Here is an 18,528-nt window from a genome sequence, read left to right as displayed (position 1 = left end):
ATCACATTTTCAGAAAAGGATTACAAGAGTATAGCTTATAACACAGATCAAAAACCAACAAGACATAAGTCATTCAAAACACTCGTGAGAATTTGAATAGATATATAGAGTCCTGTGTGAATTTGTAATTAATAATTGCTGTTGTTGTTTTTTTCTAACAAACTGTCACTTTACCTGTCAGGGAAATATCTGTAGAAGTTTCAAAGCATTCAATAAATTTCATAAATATAATGACAACTAGGAATCCTGACCTCTGCTCTGACTTTACACCTTTATTAAAAGATATGGATCATCCCACCTGTGCAAAGAGGAAGACAAAATTCCCCGTTCCACCGATCCAGTGCAGGATGCTTTGCAGGCCTTGGGTTTCAGTGGGGAGCAGCGCCCTGAGGGCAATCGAATCCAGGGAAACGCTCTGCACCTCTTTGGAGCTGAAGGGTCGCTGCGTAACCACCGTCTTGGCCTGACCCTTCAGTCTGATCACAGGCTCATAGATCGTGTAGACTCTGGGGCTGCCGGGGGCGAACACCACTGCCAAGCTCTCCTGTGCACAGACACAATGTACACAACTCATTGTCATCCAAACTTGAAATTGTTTATAATGGGTATACATAGAATATTTTTGTTAAAATAAGCCTCTGGCACAAATTACAACCCCTGCAAGACTTGGTTAGAGTTTAAGGGATGTTGTGAAAATGTAGAGGGGACAACTATTCATTATTCTTGTTCCACTCCTTTCTTTTCTTTTTCATTAGAGCTATTATAAACAAAGTAATTAGCATTTAATTGGAGTTAAACTATTTTCAGTCTGACTGGAATAGCTGCAGAATAACTAATAGCTTTTTCCATCGGGAAAAAAATACTTCCTACCGTGCGGTATCATTAATGACAACTAACTGGATCTGAACATTACTCATACAACGTGAAATGACACAATAAATGAGACATAGGAAGGATTGGCTATGGTTCCGGAGCACTCGAATCATAAAGTACAATTACAGGGTTTTACAGCAGTATCAATCTGCATTTGAACAGGAACTGGCTAAAAGATGAAACAACACAGACAATAAAACTTGTGTCTGTCTCAAATTTGATGTTTTGAATTGTGACATACAACCAAACTTGTTGTGTCCACATCCTTGTTCTTCATGAGAATCTCTCGCACATGGTCACACTTCAGTCCTTCCTGAGTGACAAACTTGGAAAATGTCCCACTTGGCTTGCCATATTTGCAGGGCATGATTGAGGTAAGGTCCGGCCCACGGGTGTATAGGTAGAAGGCCTCCTCGGATCCTATTCTAGACCCTGAAATATGAAGATAACATCAAGTTAGAAAAAGAAAAATGTCAAACACCTGAAAATATATATATGGTTTATATCATTTCCTTTTCCCCCGTTGTCCAGAGATCTGATCAGCGCTTCTCTTTGTTGAAAAAAAAATCTTGGCATTTTGGATATATCTTTTATCAGGAAGCTAGAAAACTGAATTAAAATTGAAAATTTCTTCTTCCTGGCCCATGTTCCATCTCTCCACCAAGTTCAGTATTTCTACATAATCCTGCTAACAAATCAACCAACCAACAGACACGAGAGAAAACATAACCTCCTTGGCAGAGGTAATAACATATGTTGTGATGCAAATTGAGACCCTCGAGGCACCATGATGCACCTTGATGTTTTATTTCTATCTTCATGAATCTCACACTCCTTCTTTTCCCAGAAGAAACTGCTACCTGCGATGAATTCCAACGACAAGATGGCAGGCTAAAGCCTTTGTAAAGACATCAGTTGTGGGTTCACAGGTTGGGATCGCCTAGACACAAGTCATTCACAGCCATTCACAGCCAATTAGAGGCAACAAGAGAAGTATTCAGTAAGCCTCCCGAGAGAATGCTGAGAATCTACAGCACGCCAAACATCACACCAGCTACGGCCTTTTACAGCCACCAGATTGGATACACTTTTGAAATGTGACCGCACACAAACCACGTATGTGTACAGTGTATTAAAAAGAAAGAAGGTCAGTGTATCACCAGTGAGCAGTACTGAGGACGGATACATTAAGTAAATGATTAAAACATATGCATGTAGAGTATGAGTGTTTATAGACAAATAATTACTGTAAATAAGACTCCTACCGTTGAAGAGAAGCACAGTGCCCATGCTCCAGCGTCCACCCTGCTTCGACAGCTCCTCACAGGATGGTGCACAGTGGCCCAACATGCAGAAGGTTTTGTTGCTGTCAGATGATAAACTTGACTTTCTGGGTAGTGTGTAGTCCAAAGTAACCTCACAAATCCTAAAGACGAGAGCGGTTTTGAGTTAATGTTCACTAATTAAATGATATTGAAAAAGAAGAATAAACACTGACAGTTTCTCACTGTTAAGATTACACTTGTTCCTCACCTGATGCCACACACCCAAACAACCACGCGGCCATGGATGTTCTTCTTGCCCTCTGGCTGCTGGGTGTAAGTGAAGCCAAGGTGCTGCCACTGGCCCGGCCTGAACAGTCCCTCAGCAGAGTCTGCCTGCGCGAGAAGCCCAGCTTTTATCTCATCGTTTGGGTCTATACAAATCCTGAGGGAACAGCAGATTAAGACACTTTGAGGTTAATGAACTATGAATACTTGAGCGGTAGCAAACTTTGACGCTGAAGAAGGAGCTCACCTGAATGTGAGGGAGCCTGTAGTGAAGTCTGCCCACACTTGAAGCATCAGTGCCTTGGAGCCCATGGACAGAATATGAACAAGGCCTTCTTCTACTAATCCTGTTCCAGCCTGAGAGCAGCCATGGTGAGACTCAGTTGCAGCAGGGTTACTCTCTTCTGGAAAAATCAATTTCAGAAGAGTCTCAAAACCAGTTCAAGTTTATGGTCATCAGGCATAAACGGGTCTTGGTGAAGGATCTGTTTCTCACCCTTGTCTTTGTCCTTGTCCTTGTCTTCCTGCTCTGCTACCCTCAACCACATAGAGGCGCTGAAGCCACTGGCCATGTGGGGCCAGCAATTCTGCCCCACTAAGGGCAAGTGGAGCGGAGCAATGTGCCAGGGAGAGGAACGAAGGTGGCTCTGTCGGTTCTCGGCATCCCCTTCTCTGCGCCCAGGAGAAAGTTTGCCCTTCCAGAGCAAACCAACACTTTTCCCACCAGCAACACCGTTCTGTCTGGAGCCAGACGGCACCCCTCCAGCCGATGAAGCTCCAAGGATTATCGGAAAGGTCAGGAAGTGGAGAGGTTCCACATTCACGTTGGCTTCCACAACTTGTAGGATACCCTTCAGTAAAATCTCCTGGCAAACGAGAATGTGAATGGCCAATTAGAGGAACCTTTGAGCATTTGATTAAGAACACACTAGATAGATCTGTGTTGAATTTGCACATGTAAGCTATTCTAAAATACTGAGCAGTTTAATTGCTTTAACTGTGTGATCCATTTAAAATAGCGTAGCACAAAAAAGAATTGGGAAAGAGGAAATAGATCGGCCATAAAGAGTAGAGGTGACTGCAGCAAAACACACTTTCTAAACCAAAAGAACCTCGGTAGCGTTTTAAAAAGAGCAACAAAGTCAAATGGCCACTACAGTCAATGATGTGTCTAATTTTCTCAGACGGAAAACACACAGGTCACAAGCCATTTCATTCACATGGTTAAAAATAAACTTCTCTTTTCCCCTCTGGAAAAAACATTATTGGAGACAGGTAATGGATGAGGTCTGCTGCCGGATTCCAATTTAACAGTGTTAATAAGTTGAGGTGTCACATCTATTCCGCACACACTGCTGTTAATTGTGTATAGAATGAAGTGGACCCGGGGGGGGGGGGGGGGGGGGGTATTGAGTGTTAACAAACCAAAAACAGAGAGGTGAGCGTGACAGGAAGGATGTCTAACAAATCAGTCCTTGTTCCTACTGAGAAATTGAGTGTCCAGAAACTGTGAACAGAAGTCATCGGTGTCAACAACCTGAACGTAAGCCAACAGTGCAATTCTTGAGTGACTGAAATTGTTTGCTATTTACAGTAGGAGGAGTCTTCTCCAGGAAGAGGCGAATCAATAGAGCCAGTTCCTCCGCTGTGATTTGCTGGCTCACCATGGCAACCAGCAGCTCCACTAGCACAGTCTGGCAATCTGAATGTAGACCAATGAAGAACATGATATGTAAACAGTTTTCATTCACTTGGGCACAGACAAGTTCATTAGATTCAAGTGCATAACAGATACGATTGCATACAGTCTACTAGTCTGAGGATAATGCAAGTTGTTCCGAGAATTTTTAATATCTGCTGAACTGCAGTTTATATTTTATTAATGATAAACCTGTCAAAATATCAGAAGTAGAAAAATGGGCACACATTTTTTTGTTCCTTGGATTCCGCAAATAACAACATATTACAATGGCAATTGAGATAAACATCAATATTAAACCTTTGAACCATGAGGACCCTGTCGAAATGTCAGCAGCAAGAAAAATAAACCTCTAGATGTCACACATGAACAATATCCTACAGCCAAAAAAAAGACAGGGGAAATAACAAACCTGTGAATGAGGGGTCTGTTTGGCTGAGGAGGCTGTGGAAGCCAGAGAGAATGGTTTTGACTCCTCCCTGTGTGACCAGGACAAGGAGTTAGTCATTACAGAACAGTAGAGGAGAAAAGTAAGACAAAGATAAGCTGGTGAGGCAGTTCAGAGCAGTATAATGAAGAAGTGGTCAGGCCGACCTGGTTGTAGAGCAAGGCGGCGTTGCGGTGGTTGCCGTTTACTGCATCCAGCAAACTATGAAACACGTGACTCAGAACCTCCATGTCTGGGGAGCCAGAGGCGAGGAGCTGCAGCTCCATTGTGCAGATCTCCGGGAACAACAGCACGCCAGGCCCTGGCCCCTCCGCCACCAAAGTCACTGCCGCAAATTCACGCAGCCCACCAGACTCCACCTTCACTCCTGCGAAAACAATCAAGACAGACACGGGGACAAGTTCAGAGACACAACAAGAGACTCGGACATAGAAAGATGCTAAATATCACACTGGCTGGCACAGAGCACATGCTTTTATAGAAAAAAAGCTGTGTTGCTTAAACAGCTTCAAGATCCTCAGGCATCCCCTGCTCCAGCTCCAACGTCCCATCTTGGAGGCAGCTCATAAAAATGAGCTAGCCTCACTCCTGTGCTCAGCCTTCTCCTTCTGGGACCTCCTTCTATTAATGAAGCTTGCTCTCTCCCTCTCTCTCTCTACAGTGTTTCCCATACATTGACGAGACCGAGTCTCCAAAGTCTAATTTGTTGCGCCATATACTTTTAACAAACCGAAAATGTTTTTACACTTCTCATAGTTATATTTGCATGAATTGTTCATGCAATGTAGGTTATATACAAAGTCAATGCAAAGACGTGACTAGACACGTATTTGTGTGTTTTTGCACCGTTACTTCAGCAGCGCACTGCTTCTCACGTTGTACGGGCACTCACGTCGGGGGGAGGCCGAGTGCCCGCTGTATTGTTATCAACTGTTGTTACTAGTGTAGAGCCCGTTCTCAACATACATCTTTGGCAACAATTTTTACAAACTTGTATTGCTCTAGAATCGCTTACTGCCCCTTTAATTGCAGCAAACCACTTGTTTGCATTTCAGCCATTTTTGCTTTTTTTTTTGGAAAAATAAATGTCATCTTTCATTCAGAAAACATTTGAATCAACCTCATATGAAAGGTTGTACAGCCAGTGAAATGAGTTGAGGTGACTTAGACACAGGATTTTGAGAAGGCAGAACTAACTGGAACCAGAAAATCTTAATTTGGAAATAAAAAGAAAACACCTTGGGTAAAAACATGTATTTCCTTTAAACCAGGATGTTCAATGGCAAGGAGAGATATGGAGTTTAATTTGATAGAAATGACATAGAGCTGACATTGGTGCTAGTCAATTTATTTATTTTTCTAGCTTAAGGTCAGAGTTGAAGGTTCCCTGTTTTCCATGACTTAAGAGATTTCTAGGAAATTGGCTCTATTTGATGGTCACTTTGAGTCACAAGATCCAGCTTATGAGTGTAGTTGTAAAACGTTAAACAATGACTCCCATTCTGAGAGTATGAAAAAGTAAAAAAGGTATTATCAGGCCACGTTCTTAACCGGCCACAGGGACAGAGCTGACACAAGAGGCTGTTGTGAGGGGGGAAAAGCCTGCAGGCTTATTTCTGCCATGTCATATGTACGCAATAACAACTAGCCACAATATGGTCCACAGCCTGTCAAAGGAGGATGTGGTTTATTACACAACTCCAACAGCCCTTATGTGCCCTTACACGGCAAATAGCTGAAAAACTATGATGCCATTTAAAATAAAATCTTCCAGAGAATGGAATGATGCGGAAAAAAAAGAATTGAATAATTAAGTCATAGTAGGAAAAGCAAGGATTCCCAAGGCTAAAAATCAGAGGGTTTAGGGGCTGAGACCAACACATGACCTCTTAATCCATCAGGATTAATCTGCTGACATTAATCACCAACAAAAACAAATGGTAGACGAGGCGGAGTATGTGAAGTAAAAGTGAATCTGTGTAGACCTACCCTCTTCCTGCTTGGCCATGTCCTCAGGGTTGCTTTCACTGTCAGCGTCGTAGCCCTCCTCTTCCCCCGGGGGCTTGATACCGCAGCCCTGCACCTCGTCCACCTCCTCAGAGAGATCGTCGGCTGGGGCCGCCCCCTCCGGCAACACCTGGAGCTTCTGACAGAACGAGAATGGGAGAGGATTAGTGAGACAGAGTGAGAAAGAAAGAGAGAGAAGAGGAGAAAATCCTGAATGTCGAACACTGTCGAAATACAAGAAAACCAAGATCATCGCCCGGACAACCGTCAAGCAGTTGGTATGATAAGAATCATTTCATAAGCTCTTAACCAATCTTGTAAAAAAAACAAAAACAAACAAAAAAACAACCTCATTAACTAATGCTAAAAATACTAAGCAAACAAACAGCCGTCTTATTGAATAAATGGCCAATAAAATGTTTTCAATCAATGTCGAAAAAAGGAAAGAAAGAACAAAATTTTGGTCATAAGACAAAATATCAGCTGACTTGTGCAGCGCTCACACAGCCCACTTCCTTGATGTGAACAGTCAGCCATCCCTCACACACACGCGCGCACACACAAGTAAACAGTCAAATGTACATTTTCTGGTTCGAATAAGAGGCTTACTGTTACACATACCTCCTCCATTCCTTTCAACATAAATACATAGGCAGCTGTGATACTGAACTGCAGATCATGTGAACATTTCAAAAATAAAAGTCCTTCAGTGAGCAAACGCACTGGTGGAAGACCAAGTTGCTTCATAAGCACATACTCGCAATGGTTAAGGGATCATCGCACTGCTTGGCTCACCGAGAAAGAACTAAGCTCTTAGGAAATAAGTAAATCTATTATATAAAAAGCTAAATCCTCCTGTGTTGGAACAGGCTTAGTCAGACAGGCATTTAAAGTCTGGAGGAAAAAACACATCTAAGGCTGTGAGACAGGCCGGTAGCCAGTCATTTTACTAGGGACACAGATCACAAATGATCTGCTTTTAGCTTTGTATTATTTCTTCTGTGTTAATTTCACTTATAGGAACAAACAAAAGCAGTTACACAACTGGTCTTATAAACCAGATGTGGTCTTAAAAATCATTCACTAATGTTGCCTGTGGTGGAGGTGGGAGTTTCTGTGACCAAAGGGTTTTCATTCTCTTCAGTCTAGTCATTGTTATGAGAAATTGTCGACACGTGTGAATATTAAAACAGAAGTGACCCCAAGGATCATTGCTTGCATCCATTGTATGTTCCGAATGAGAACTGTAATTTTTTCAGCTGTTATGTTGTATATCAGGGAGATAACAGCTGCTTAGCAACATAGTCTGAGCGGTAATACAATGCAGTCCTGAAGCTTGATGATGCTTCGCTGGAAAATGGTTTTCATTGTACACTTGCCTCCTCAATAAACATAACTGCTCTCAATATTTTTCCACAGTGTTCAGCTACTTCTCAATACAGTGAACACAGAAGCAGAACAAAAGTATATCAAATATTATTGGTATTTTAAGGTCTCCAGAGCCAGACAGGTAATGCTCTACAGGGACACATTCAGTTTCTACAGCTGGCCTCATGGTCAAGATAGGGGAGGAAGTGGCAGACTGAGGATTGCAGTGAAACGGACAGAAGCTCAGTTGCGCCATAACATCTTATGTGTGGGCCTGTCTCTCCAACTAGCCCTAAAGCTCCTTGGGGTACAAGGACAGCAGAGGAACAAAGCCATCAAGAACATCTTGGAGGAGGCTAAAAAAAACAATCAAGAGAGCTTTGGATAAAGAGAGGTGGACTATAAGCACCACTCAGTCACAAAGCAGGGCCTGATCAACTCCCGGCTGTGTCATTCATAATTTTAATAAACATTAGCTTAATTTTATCAAGTTAACTACTATGCCACTGAACAGATAATAGTTAGTAGAGAAACATTTTGACCTTTATACTGATAAGCATCAATGGCCCCCTATCTACAGAGGAATCAAGTGTCTGCTGCCCGACTGGCTAGAACCCGAACCGGCCTCTTGTCTTGATACATGAGAAGCTCAAATAACTTCAGAATAGAAAAGGTGCATGTAACACTCACAGGTTTTCCCAAGGCAGGACTCACCCTGTCTGGCTTCTCCTCAGGGGGATCAGGACATGATGACACCTCAGCCAAGGCCACTCTCAGGAGAGAGTCGAACAGAGGTACGGCAAGGTCAGAGTTCACCACCCCTGAGCGAGATAGCTGGTCTCTCACCTCAAACAGGGTTTCTTCTACGGACTGGAGCTACAGAATAGAATAAACAACAGTTTAACTGAGGTCAAGCAGTAAAAGTGTTAATTTTTGTGGTTGGTGTGGTTAGGGTGTTTCATACCTGATAAGAAAGATCAGGCTCTATCCTCTGCAGGGCTGAGTTAGCACTGTGCAGACAAATAGCCAGTAGGGCCTCAAGCAGACGAATACTTTGTAGTTGCCACTCCTCCTCGAGCTTCTTTGCAGGATCTTTGGTCTTTCCCTCAGCTTGACCAGGGCCGGGGGTGTCGGCTGAATCATTGGTCGTCTCCTCCAGTCCCTGTGAAGTGGCAGGCACTGTGGACTCTGGGCTGCCTTTGCTTTTGCCATCCCTCTTCTTCTTTGCTTTCCCATCCTTGGTCTTACAGGAAAGTTTCTGAATAACCATGGCCATGAGACGCAAGCAGACGTCCAGCCCACCTAGTCTGAAAAACTGCCTCTGAAACAAGGGGCTGGCCAAGTAGATCCACCGACACACTGACCAGACGTCTGCAGCACGTCGTACCTGCTCTTTGGAGGGCAGAGCTACACTATCTGGGGACAGGTAAGGCAGCCGCCCACCTAGAGGTTCACTCGCTGTACTATCATAACCTGATGTGTCCTCAGAGTCATTAGCTGAGTCACGGTCAGAATCAGCCTCTTTGCTGACACAGAGGAAGGCCACACACAGGAAGAGGTTGATGACATGGAGGTGTGTCTCTGCTCGGCTGCGCCCCGGTCCGCGGCCTTGCCCGCTCCGGCTTTTGTGACGTGGATATGCCTCCTTTAGGCCTTCGTAGAACTTGCTGAGGCTCTGCGGGCCCTCTCCAGCCCCTCTGGACCCCAGCTCCTCAGCCAGGCTCAAGACGGCATCTGTTTCATCAGTGTCGGCACTCTGCAGCTCCTGAAGCACCCCGTACGCCTGCTGGTGTCCGATACCAATTATAAGAGTTTCAAACACCTTTAAAGCCAAAGAGCGCGTCTGGTCCAGGTAGACGAGCTCCGTCACCTGATTTAGCCCGTTACAACTGATGAAAAGGTCTCGTATCACCCTGTAACATAATCAAACATTTTAGAAAAGAATCAAACTAAAACAGAACACAAACATAAAACACCACACAATCAGTAAATTAAATGGCACCACGAATGCTAATCTAACAAACTCTACAACTAATCCTACAGAGGAAATGCCACAGCCCTTACAACTCCACCCATGATTTATTTCACTTTCTCCAATGAGGTTGCAGATATACATTGATTCCCTCCAAAAAGCAGCAACCTCTTTAAACAAATCAGTCAGCTTTTATTAACATGACAAATGAACAGTGAAGGACACCGCACGCTAACATTGCCAAGGTTCTGACAATGTGACTGTTGCTGTGTTTGTTTTACTGAGCCACATTGTGTCAGTGTAATCAGAGGGTAAATCACTGCTGAAGCACTGATGAATAATAAATTACACTATAACGAAGCAGGCTGAATGATTTTAAAAGAATAACGCATCAGCTCTGAGTGGAGGTTAAATCAATATTTGGTCAGACAAAAACTGTCAATGTTCCGACATTACACATGAATAAAAATGTCTACTGGTGTAAAGGGACAAAAACAGATGTTAAATTGATTCTTCAAACTCTGATGCATGAAATAATTAAATTCTCTTGATTATTAACTTGCAGTTTTTTCTCTTATTGAAACCCTTTCTCCAGCCATCCTCTAAATGAATGTGGGTTGATGGATTTTGCTTTTTCAGAACATTTCCTCTTTTCATTAGTGGTGTGCAAGTCCATCAAGACGACTATCCATTAGTTTGCATATTAAATGCTTTGCAGTTCTGCTATGCAGAAGGCTGCAGGAGCATTGTATGATGATGAGGAGGTGAGAAAGACGTCAGACGATGTACAGCTGTGAGAAGATTGCTTTTTTTTTAGGTTATCTACCAGAACTTTTCCAGTTGGCATGCTTTTAAATCAACGAGTAGACATTGGCCCATTAAGGTAAAGGTTAAAAAAGAGAATTCCTCGAGACTGTGAGATGTCTAAAAAGTCAACAACCAAAACAATTAGAGTTTGGCTGTAGTTTGCTTACTCCAAAGATACAAAAATGTACATGGCAGTCCCAGAAATGCTTCAAGTGGCTTTATTATCTTTCCGCTTATGTGAATGTTCCTTTTTCTGTGAATATACCATGGACATTATCTTCAATAATGCAAGCAAATATTCCTCTAGACCAGTATGTGTGTGTGTGTGTGTGTGTGTGTGTGTGTGTGTGTGTGTGTGTGTGTGTGTGTGTGTACATGTGCATGGCCCAGTAGATGGAGCTAACCTAATGACATTGATTATTTGCAAGAATGTGTGTTATTTTTCATTCATTTAAGATCAACGTGATTATTTCAATCTTGCCATGCAGTAAATATTGCAAACAGGTTTCCATTGACCCAGACCGTACTAAAAATGTGTTCGTTTTTTTAAAATGAATTAGATCAATATTGCATTGTGCACGTCAGCCACCACTGTTTATTAATATTTAATAAAATATTAATGTGTTGTAACCAATAAAAAGATGAATTGCGTGGAATTGTTAGAGCTGTTTTGATCAACAAGACATTACACCTCTATAGCAACTAAATACTTAAATTTAACAGCGAATACTTATTATATTATCTTAATGTAGTTAATGTGCCTTGAGCATATACAAAAATGAAAGTATTGGCTCGTACTTTATGGTACAGAATAATTTTGAATCTTTATCATTAAATCATGACTAAAAAAGATACAAAAAATGTATTAATATCTCCAAAAGTGTGATTTAACCGAATGTAGGATATAATGATGACTTTTGCATAAACATCAGGACGTACAACTGTGTCTTTTGAAAAGTTTAGGTGCAAAACATCACAGCTGTAAAGACTTTAAATGCCTGTAGAGAGCAGGTTTGACTATGAATTTTAATAAGGAACACCATCAGCCCACTGCTGACAGAACAACTCAAAGCATCAATCCATCCATTTTCTACACCCACTGTTCCAGTTAAAGGTCACAAAGGGATACAACCTCTGCCAGCATGAGTTGAGCAAGAACCGGGATTCAACCTTAACAGGCCAAATGTCAAACCTAACCAGGCAAACACAACAAGCTCCTTCTTCTACCAGCCACGTGTATTTGAAACAGTGTTATATAAGCAGTGAATAATCCTCAGAGTTTCAGTCAGTTCACAAAGTTGCGATAAATTATAGATTAGCATCAATTAGCAATGACCTGGAGAGAAAGATCTAATGACAAACAATGTTCCAGTGGTTCAGGTTTCTTACTTTGAGCTGACAAATTATATTTTTCAAAATAAACACATGGAACAAGAGATTACACTAAACACAGATTATTGAGGCTTGTGCATATTTACTGAGAACTTTTATTTTTCTTGGACAGTTTGCAGCTGCAGTAAAAAAAATGTAAAATCATATTGGCACAACCTAAAAATGCAGTCCACAAGTACTGGGAAAACCCCAAATGATTAAAACAACCTCTAAAAAGAACAAGACAGATGCTCAAAGAAAAGGACTGATGTAAAACAGCTCACCTTGATTTGAGGAGGGCAGGTAACGTTTGCAGGTATATGAGTAGTACCTCCAGAGGCAGGCACTGTGTATGATAGCTGCAGACCTGAGTACAGACAGTGGAAACCCCCAGCTGTTGGGCATGGTGGGCTAGCTCTACTCCTCTCTGAAGCACGGGGTTGAAGATGTGTGTGTAGAGCTGCCACTGCACAATAGCATTGCCCCGCAGGGTCAGGTGGCACACATGGCCAGCTATCTGTTGGCTCAGCTGCCAGTCCTCACCAAACACGAGCTCTTGATAGGCCTCGAGAGCGTCCCATTTCCACAACATGTCCTCTGCCCCCCCTCCACTCGGCAGGATACCCTGGGAGCGGTAGCACAGACTAGTAGAAACGGCTGAAGGTTCCCCATGCTGTAATGTCTCCTCCAAGCCTGGTAGCTGGCTGCTGTCCAGAGTGCAGATGTTACAGGAGGCCAGTTTGGCTTTATCTGAGGGCTGCCCTCCGCCAAGCTGGTCTAGGATCAGTCTACCCAGGACACTGAGCATATGAGACTGGTAACTACGCAGACCTGGAGCTTGGAAGGCATGCAGCAAGGGTGCTACAACCGAGCGTGGGTCCATACAGCAGCAGATTCCGACGGCCTGCACCCCAGCAAGTACCTGTAGTACAGCTGGTCCGCTGGGGGAGAGGCGCTGCAAAAGCCGCAAACATTGGTGAGCACAGGCAGCCAGGCAGCAGCAGCGCTCAGGGTAACGCACTGCATCACCCTCTATCCCTTCCTTGCCGTCTCCATCCTCTTCAAAGGGGTTGCGTCTGGCTGCCTGCTTGAACGCAGAGACGGGCAAACCCGACAGGTCTCTGTGGTGGTGCAGGAAGTGTGAATATTCGCAGCGACGATGACGCCGTCGGGCACACACGGACTGATGCAGCTGCTCCGACTTTGCCTTCTTCACGGCGCTAATGATCTTGAAGACCCCTGCTATGAGACCACGTAACCTCTCTGAAGCCTCGCCTCCAACTTCAGAATCCTTGGCCCTGCCAAGCCCCTCCAGCCGCAGCACTGTGGCCTCAAACAGCTCCAGGCCGCGGTGCTGGACAAATTCATGGATGAGCTCCAGTGCCTGGCTAAAGAAAAAGGGGTTGGGTGCGGAAGCCTGCAGGCAACCCAGTAGCACTTGCAGTACTCCCTCTAGAAGCTCTGGCAACAGTAATGCCCTGTGACGATAGCGGGAAAATGAAAAGTCATCCTGGACCTCCTGCAGGGTTTTCTTGGGCCGTGGTGCAAAGGGGTTAGTCTGCCTGTCCAAGCAGCTCCGGATTTTGAGGGTGGCTCGCAGCAGGTCTGTCAGACTGCGTCTCAGGCTGTCCGGAAGGGTTTCACTCTGACTCACATCTACTGACATCAGGTGCAAGATGGTGCGTAATAGCATCCTCTGGACCAGGGCGATGGGCTCTTCGGTCCAGCCACCAGCAAGCTCCTCTGCCCCTGTTCCACCTCCACCACGTCCCCCTGGACCACAACAATCTCCAAACTCAGTTAGGATCTCAGTGAGAGTCGGTACAACACTGACCGCAAGACCAGGGTTGTGGTTGATGTTCATGTCAAACTTACACACCTTCTCCAGGAGGGAAAGCAACACATGGCAGAGATCAAAGGGTGAGTTTTCCATGCGGTTAAATATTGATATTGCAGCTGGGTCTGTCAGGGTTTCAGTGTCCACTGTCTGGGACCCAGGGGCTCGGGGATGTGGGTATAGTGCACTCATGATTTCTGTGGTAGTGCTGGCGGTGGACGTGAACTGTGAGGCCTCTGAACGATGATGCTGACAGCTTAACCTGATGGCAGAACCATGGGATCTTCGACTCCTTGAACCACCTGGGCCTGGGATTGCTTTGTCTTCAGAGTTTGCTTCTGAATCTGAGGTAGAAACCTGAGACTTGCGAGCATCCTTTACAGAGTATCTCTGCGCTGCTCTTTGCGACCTTCGTGACTTCCAGGTTCCACTGCCAACACGGGACCTCTTCCCGGAGTTCTGTTCATCTGTCGCATTCTTCTGTCCTGCTCTGAGAGGGACAGCCTTCACCTCCCGGCTAAGGAATACCTCCAATAGGGACGGCAGGGTGAAATCTGTCCACACACAAACATCTGTCAGTCTTATTCCGAACATACATATTCACATACAGAACCAAATGTACTCCCAGACTGTAAAATTATGCACTTCAGTAACATTAGGGTTTAGTAAGTGAGACTTCCAATCTTTAAGCACTACCCTGAAAAACACTGGATTTCGTACTTAAAAGTATAAGAGTATAAGATGAGGAACATAAAGCTTTGCTGCCTTTCAACAGCGATGGCCTCTCTAGTGTGTTTAAAGTCTTTAGCACGTAGAAATTAATTAGAGTAAAAATGTCTAGGGTCCATGTTACAGACGATCAGCAGCCCTGTACTAAATATCGGTGTCATCCTGAGGTCACAGGCATCTGCAACCACACATCTTCTCCTCTTGTGTGACTGTTTATGTTTTGTAACACTAAAACACTAGCTAAATGGATTCATCCATCTCAAATTGAGTAAAGTAAACACAGTTTGCAGTGGCAACCAAGTACAAAATTATGAATAAAAATAAATAATTTGAAGAGCACATCACAGACGCATTTTACAGCAAAAGTCAATGTGCACACATTCCATGGCTTTCATATAAACCCACCAAAAATAATGTTAAAACACTGCTGGTAACGGACAGCAATATATTGTAAAGAATTATGAGAATGATGGAAACAATTTTTGTGTATATATATATATATATATATATATATATATATATATATATACATAAAACACACATTTCTGGCCAACGAAACACAATCTGCATTTCTGTTCTTCTCTACAGATCACATTATTGTTTCCACATCACAGAGAATAGCATAGCTAATTTTATACGCATAAATGAAGAATGGAAATGGGAATCATTAGTTACAGAGCATGATAAGAAATGGTCACATGCCATTAAAGCAGGACAGTGTGAGGTATGTGCTGTTAGCATCAAGATTAAACGTGAACAAGTAACAGTAAGTATTTGTGAAAACATACCTGGGGCTTTTTCTTCCTGCACAGGGATCTTCCAGACCAGCGGCAGAAGAGACAGTAACAGAGTGAGCAGCTCCTCTCGACAGGTCAGCTCCTGATAGGTCATAAAAAAGCCACAGTGAGATTACCTAGAATGCCTTCTTGCCCCCACCCCCCCCCCCCCCCCCACACTTTGGTCACACTCTCATTTCACATTAAGACACTCCCTCCGGGACACACTCTTGTCTGTACTTAAAACAAATGTCCCCTTTGGGGTTTCACCACTTTCTACCAAGAGAAATCACACACTTGATTTGCTTTGTATCTTAATTTATAAACTTTCCACAACTCCATAGAACCCATGAGCTATTTATTTATTCATTTGTGTGCATTCAGTTTACTAGTTAGTTCGTGGTCCTGCGCAAGTGTCACAGAGAGCAATGTAGCACCTACATGACAACTTTACTCCTGTGACCCAGGGGATCTATCCAGGGCATTTCTCACAGACGAGAGAGAACCAGTTCCTTCATGTGTTAATTAAAAACAAATCAGCTTGCTGGCCATGGTTTACTCACTTACCTAAATGATTAAAACGATTTTAAAACGATTAACAACTAGAACAGCTACAGTTTAACAACAATAAACAACGGAGGAAATCTGAAAAGATTGCTCTGCACCAAATTGTACACACTCATAAATGTCCGCCTGCCAAATATACCAAATATTCTTAAATCAAGGCATTTATTCCCATTCCACCACCGAGTTTGCTGGAAATACATAAATCAATTTTGCGTAATCCTGCAAACTAACAAACAGATAAAAAGAAATCCATGACCAAAGAAATTCATATAATGTTTGAACATGCCTTTAGGAATCCAGGTTATGTGTGAAAATTGTTTCATAAATCTAATGAATAAGAGTCTTGTTATCTTTGCATTAAAAAATGTGTATGTGTGGATTATTTAATAACACGATGGATCAAAAAAATACATTTTCTACTGAATTGTGAATACTGCTAATCTATCAGTCATTACAGGCATTACAGGCTTGACTTATTCAGGCCACAGCTGACGCACATGAGCTGTAGCGTGTGATAACACACTTCTACATAATGCATTAAATTGAATGGGAAAACAGGACAAGTGTATCACATTAGTGGGGATCAGCAATACCAGGGAGCAGGTAATAGCAACAGTGTGTGTGTGTGTGTGTGTGTGTGCGCGCGTGTGTGCGCGTGCAAAATAACAAGTGTAGGCTGAGATCTGCTCGAATGCTGAAAACTTTAGGCTTCCAGAGGTAGAGAGAGCGAGAGAGAGCGACAGCAGTCCTGCCAAAGTTTCATAATGATACAAACTATACATAGTATATACAACAGGCACGCACACACCCTGCGTGCCTGTTGTATATACTATGTATAATTTGTATCATTATGAAACTATCGCCCTTCCGAGTCTGACTCTGCGGTGGACGTGACTGATGGATTTAACGTGGTATTGCGATAAGCTTGCGATAGCTTGATTCATGATTCAGCAGCAGCAACAACATGCAACAGGGAACCGATGAAGGATGACGCCAAACTCTAACAATGAGAAATCATATTGTTTTCAACTTTGTGCTTGTTCCACACTACGCTCCACTTGTCATGTTAATGACCAGTAATTCACTATGGATAAGAGCATCTCAGTCATCAGCATCAACATCTTGCATGCAGCAGGAGAACATTGTGCAATCAACCAGAGAATCATACGACAGTTGGCCACAGCGGAGTGTATTTCCACCCTGCAAATTGTATTAACAACAGCCACAGATGTAGAGGGGGAGTCTTAACGGCGACTACAAATACATAGACAACTTTGGCCGTGTGGTGGAAATAATAATTGGATAAAATGCTGAAAAGTGACAGTGGAAATTAAAACAGGCGGCATTCATTTACTTCCGACTGAATTCAGGTGGAAATAAAAGCAACTCCTACTGTAAAAAAAAAAGTTATCCAACTGCAGTGGAAATTGAAAGCTTAGAATAATTATCCGTGCATAACCAATTTTTCACTATGGAATTTTATTGCACTGTGGTCATTAAATATCCCTTCAATCTGACCACCTGATGTCTGCGTAGTCCTTGTTGCTTTTATCATGTGTCTTCATTACACTGTATCTCTATCAGAAACTCTGTCTGCATTTTCCTTGATGAGCAGAGATACGTCGCAGAAGGTCACACTGGCCCATGGGCAGAAATTTGAAATGATCATGCTGTTTTATTTTATTTTTATTTTTTTTTAAAGTGAGGCAGGATTTTAAACTAAAAGCAGCAGCCCCACAGCGAAGTGTGGATTTAACTGATTTCACCTCAGGATTTAATTTCTCAATTAAAACAGCAGGGGAGCTTACCACTTCCTTGTGCAATAGGGAATTGCAACATTAACTGACCGAACATTAGTTGAAGCCACAACAGCGGTAGTCTTCAACTTTAGTTGCTCCTACCACATAGTAAAAAGCACACAGCATGCGATTTGGCTTTAGCTTTTCCTTACCTGGTCAATGATGGAGTCCAGAGTGCTGAGCAACAGGAAGCCCCGTCCCCTGACCAGGTACTCCCCCAGTGCCACCATGTGACTCTCCTCCTCATCCTCCTCCCGCGCCTCTGCTCTCTGGGCCACCGCACTGCATAGTTGATGTACATCAGTCAGGAACTCCCTCGCCAAAGTGTTACTGGCCCCACTCATATCTGAGCTACAAGAGACATGAAACATAAAGTGTCATGCACCTGTGGCACAATCACATTTCCCACACTCTGGTTTCCCCCCATGAGGGGAAAATAAAACCAATATGGTGTCATTTCTGGATTAATAATGACATTTTAAAGTAAAACCATAAGATAATCTTGAGAGTGTAAAGAAAACATAATCAGACTCCTGCTGTGATGAAAGCATATTAGGAATTCAGAATTCACTTGGTTTTCAGGAAACAACAAAACCAAAAACTAGGTTGAGATGACTAATAGGAGTTATTGCCACAAAAGGGACAAACAAATGATTAAAAAAATAAGATTTTTTAAAATGGAGTTTAAAGACAAGCGTGCCTACATTTGCTTGGGACTTCATCTG

General features: G+C 43.1%; 1 protein-coding gene across 6 annotated transcripts in view; it reads right to left on the bottom strand.

Moving 5' to 3' along the window:
- The window catches only part of lyst (lysosomal trafficking regulator), a 52,848-nt gene that overhangs the window by 18,170 nt on the left and 16,150 nt on the right, over positions 1 to 18,528 (bottom strand). For 5 of the 6 annotated variants that reach the window (XM_047334852.1, XM_047334849.1, XM_047334850.1 and 2 more), the window contains 15 exons: positions 17,956 to 18,154; positions 15,450 to 15,540; positions 12,380 to 14,486; positions 8,910 to 9,858; positions 8,636 to 8,821; positions 6,560 to 6,716; positions 4,717 to 4,937; positions 4,535 to 4,601; positions 4,016 to 4,125; positions 2,920 to 3,289; positions 2,671 to 2,827; positions 2,407 to 2,580; positions 2,139 to 2,299; positions 1,115 to 1,305; positions 299 to 544 (listed from right to left, as the gene is read on the bottom strand). In XM_047334852.1, the coding sequence (XP_047190808.1) occupies positions 299 to 544; positions 1,115 to 1,305; positions 2,139 to 2,299; positions 2,407 to 2,580; positions 2,671 to 2,827; positions 2,920 to 3,289; positions 4,016 to 4,125; positions 4,535 to 4,601; positions 4,717 to 4,937; positions 6,560 to 6,716; positions 8,636 to 8,821; positions 8,910 to 9,858; positions 12,380 to 14,486; positions 15,450 to 15,540; positions 17,956 to 18,147 (5,379 nt within the window). In that variant the 5' untranslated portion in view covers positions 18,148 to 18,154. The remainder of the gene's footprint in view (positions 1 to 298; positions 545 to 1,114; positions 1,306 to 2,138; positions 2,300 to 2,406; positions 2,581 to 2,670; positions 2,828 to 2,919; positions 3,290 to 4,015; positions 4,126 to 4,534; positions 4,602 to 4,716; positions 4,938 to 6,559; positions 6,717 to 8,635; positions 8,822 to 8,909; positions 9,859 to 12,379; positions 14,487 to 15,449; positions 15,541 to 17,955; positions 18,155 to 18,528) is intronic. The other variant, XM_035605575.2, reaches the window with a different exon arrangement.

The sequence above is a fragment of the Scophthalmus maximus genome, chromosome 10, assembly GCF_022379125.1.
Source record: "Scophthalmus maximus strain ysfricsl-2021 chromosome 10, ASM2237912v1, whole genome shotgun sequence".
Lineage (NCBI taxonomy): Eukaryota > Metazoa > Chordata > Actinopteri > Pleuronectiformes > Scophthalmidae > Scophthalmus > Scophthalmus maximus.
The sequence above is the reverse complement of the archived record's forward strand: the minus strand, read 5'-3'. Positions and strand labels throughout refer to the sequence as shown.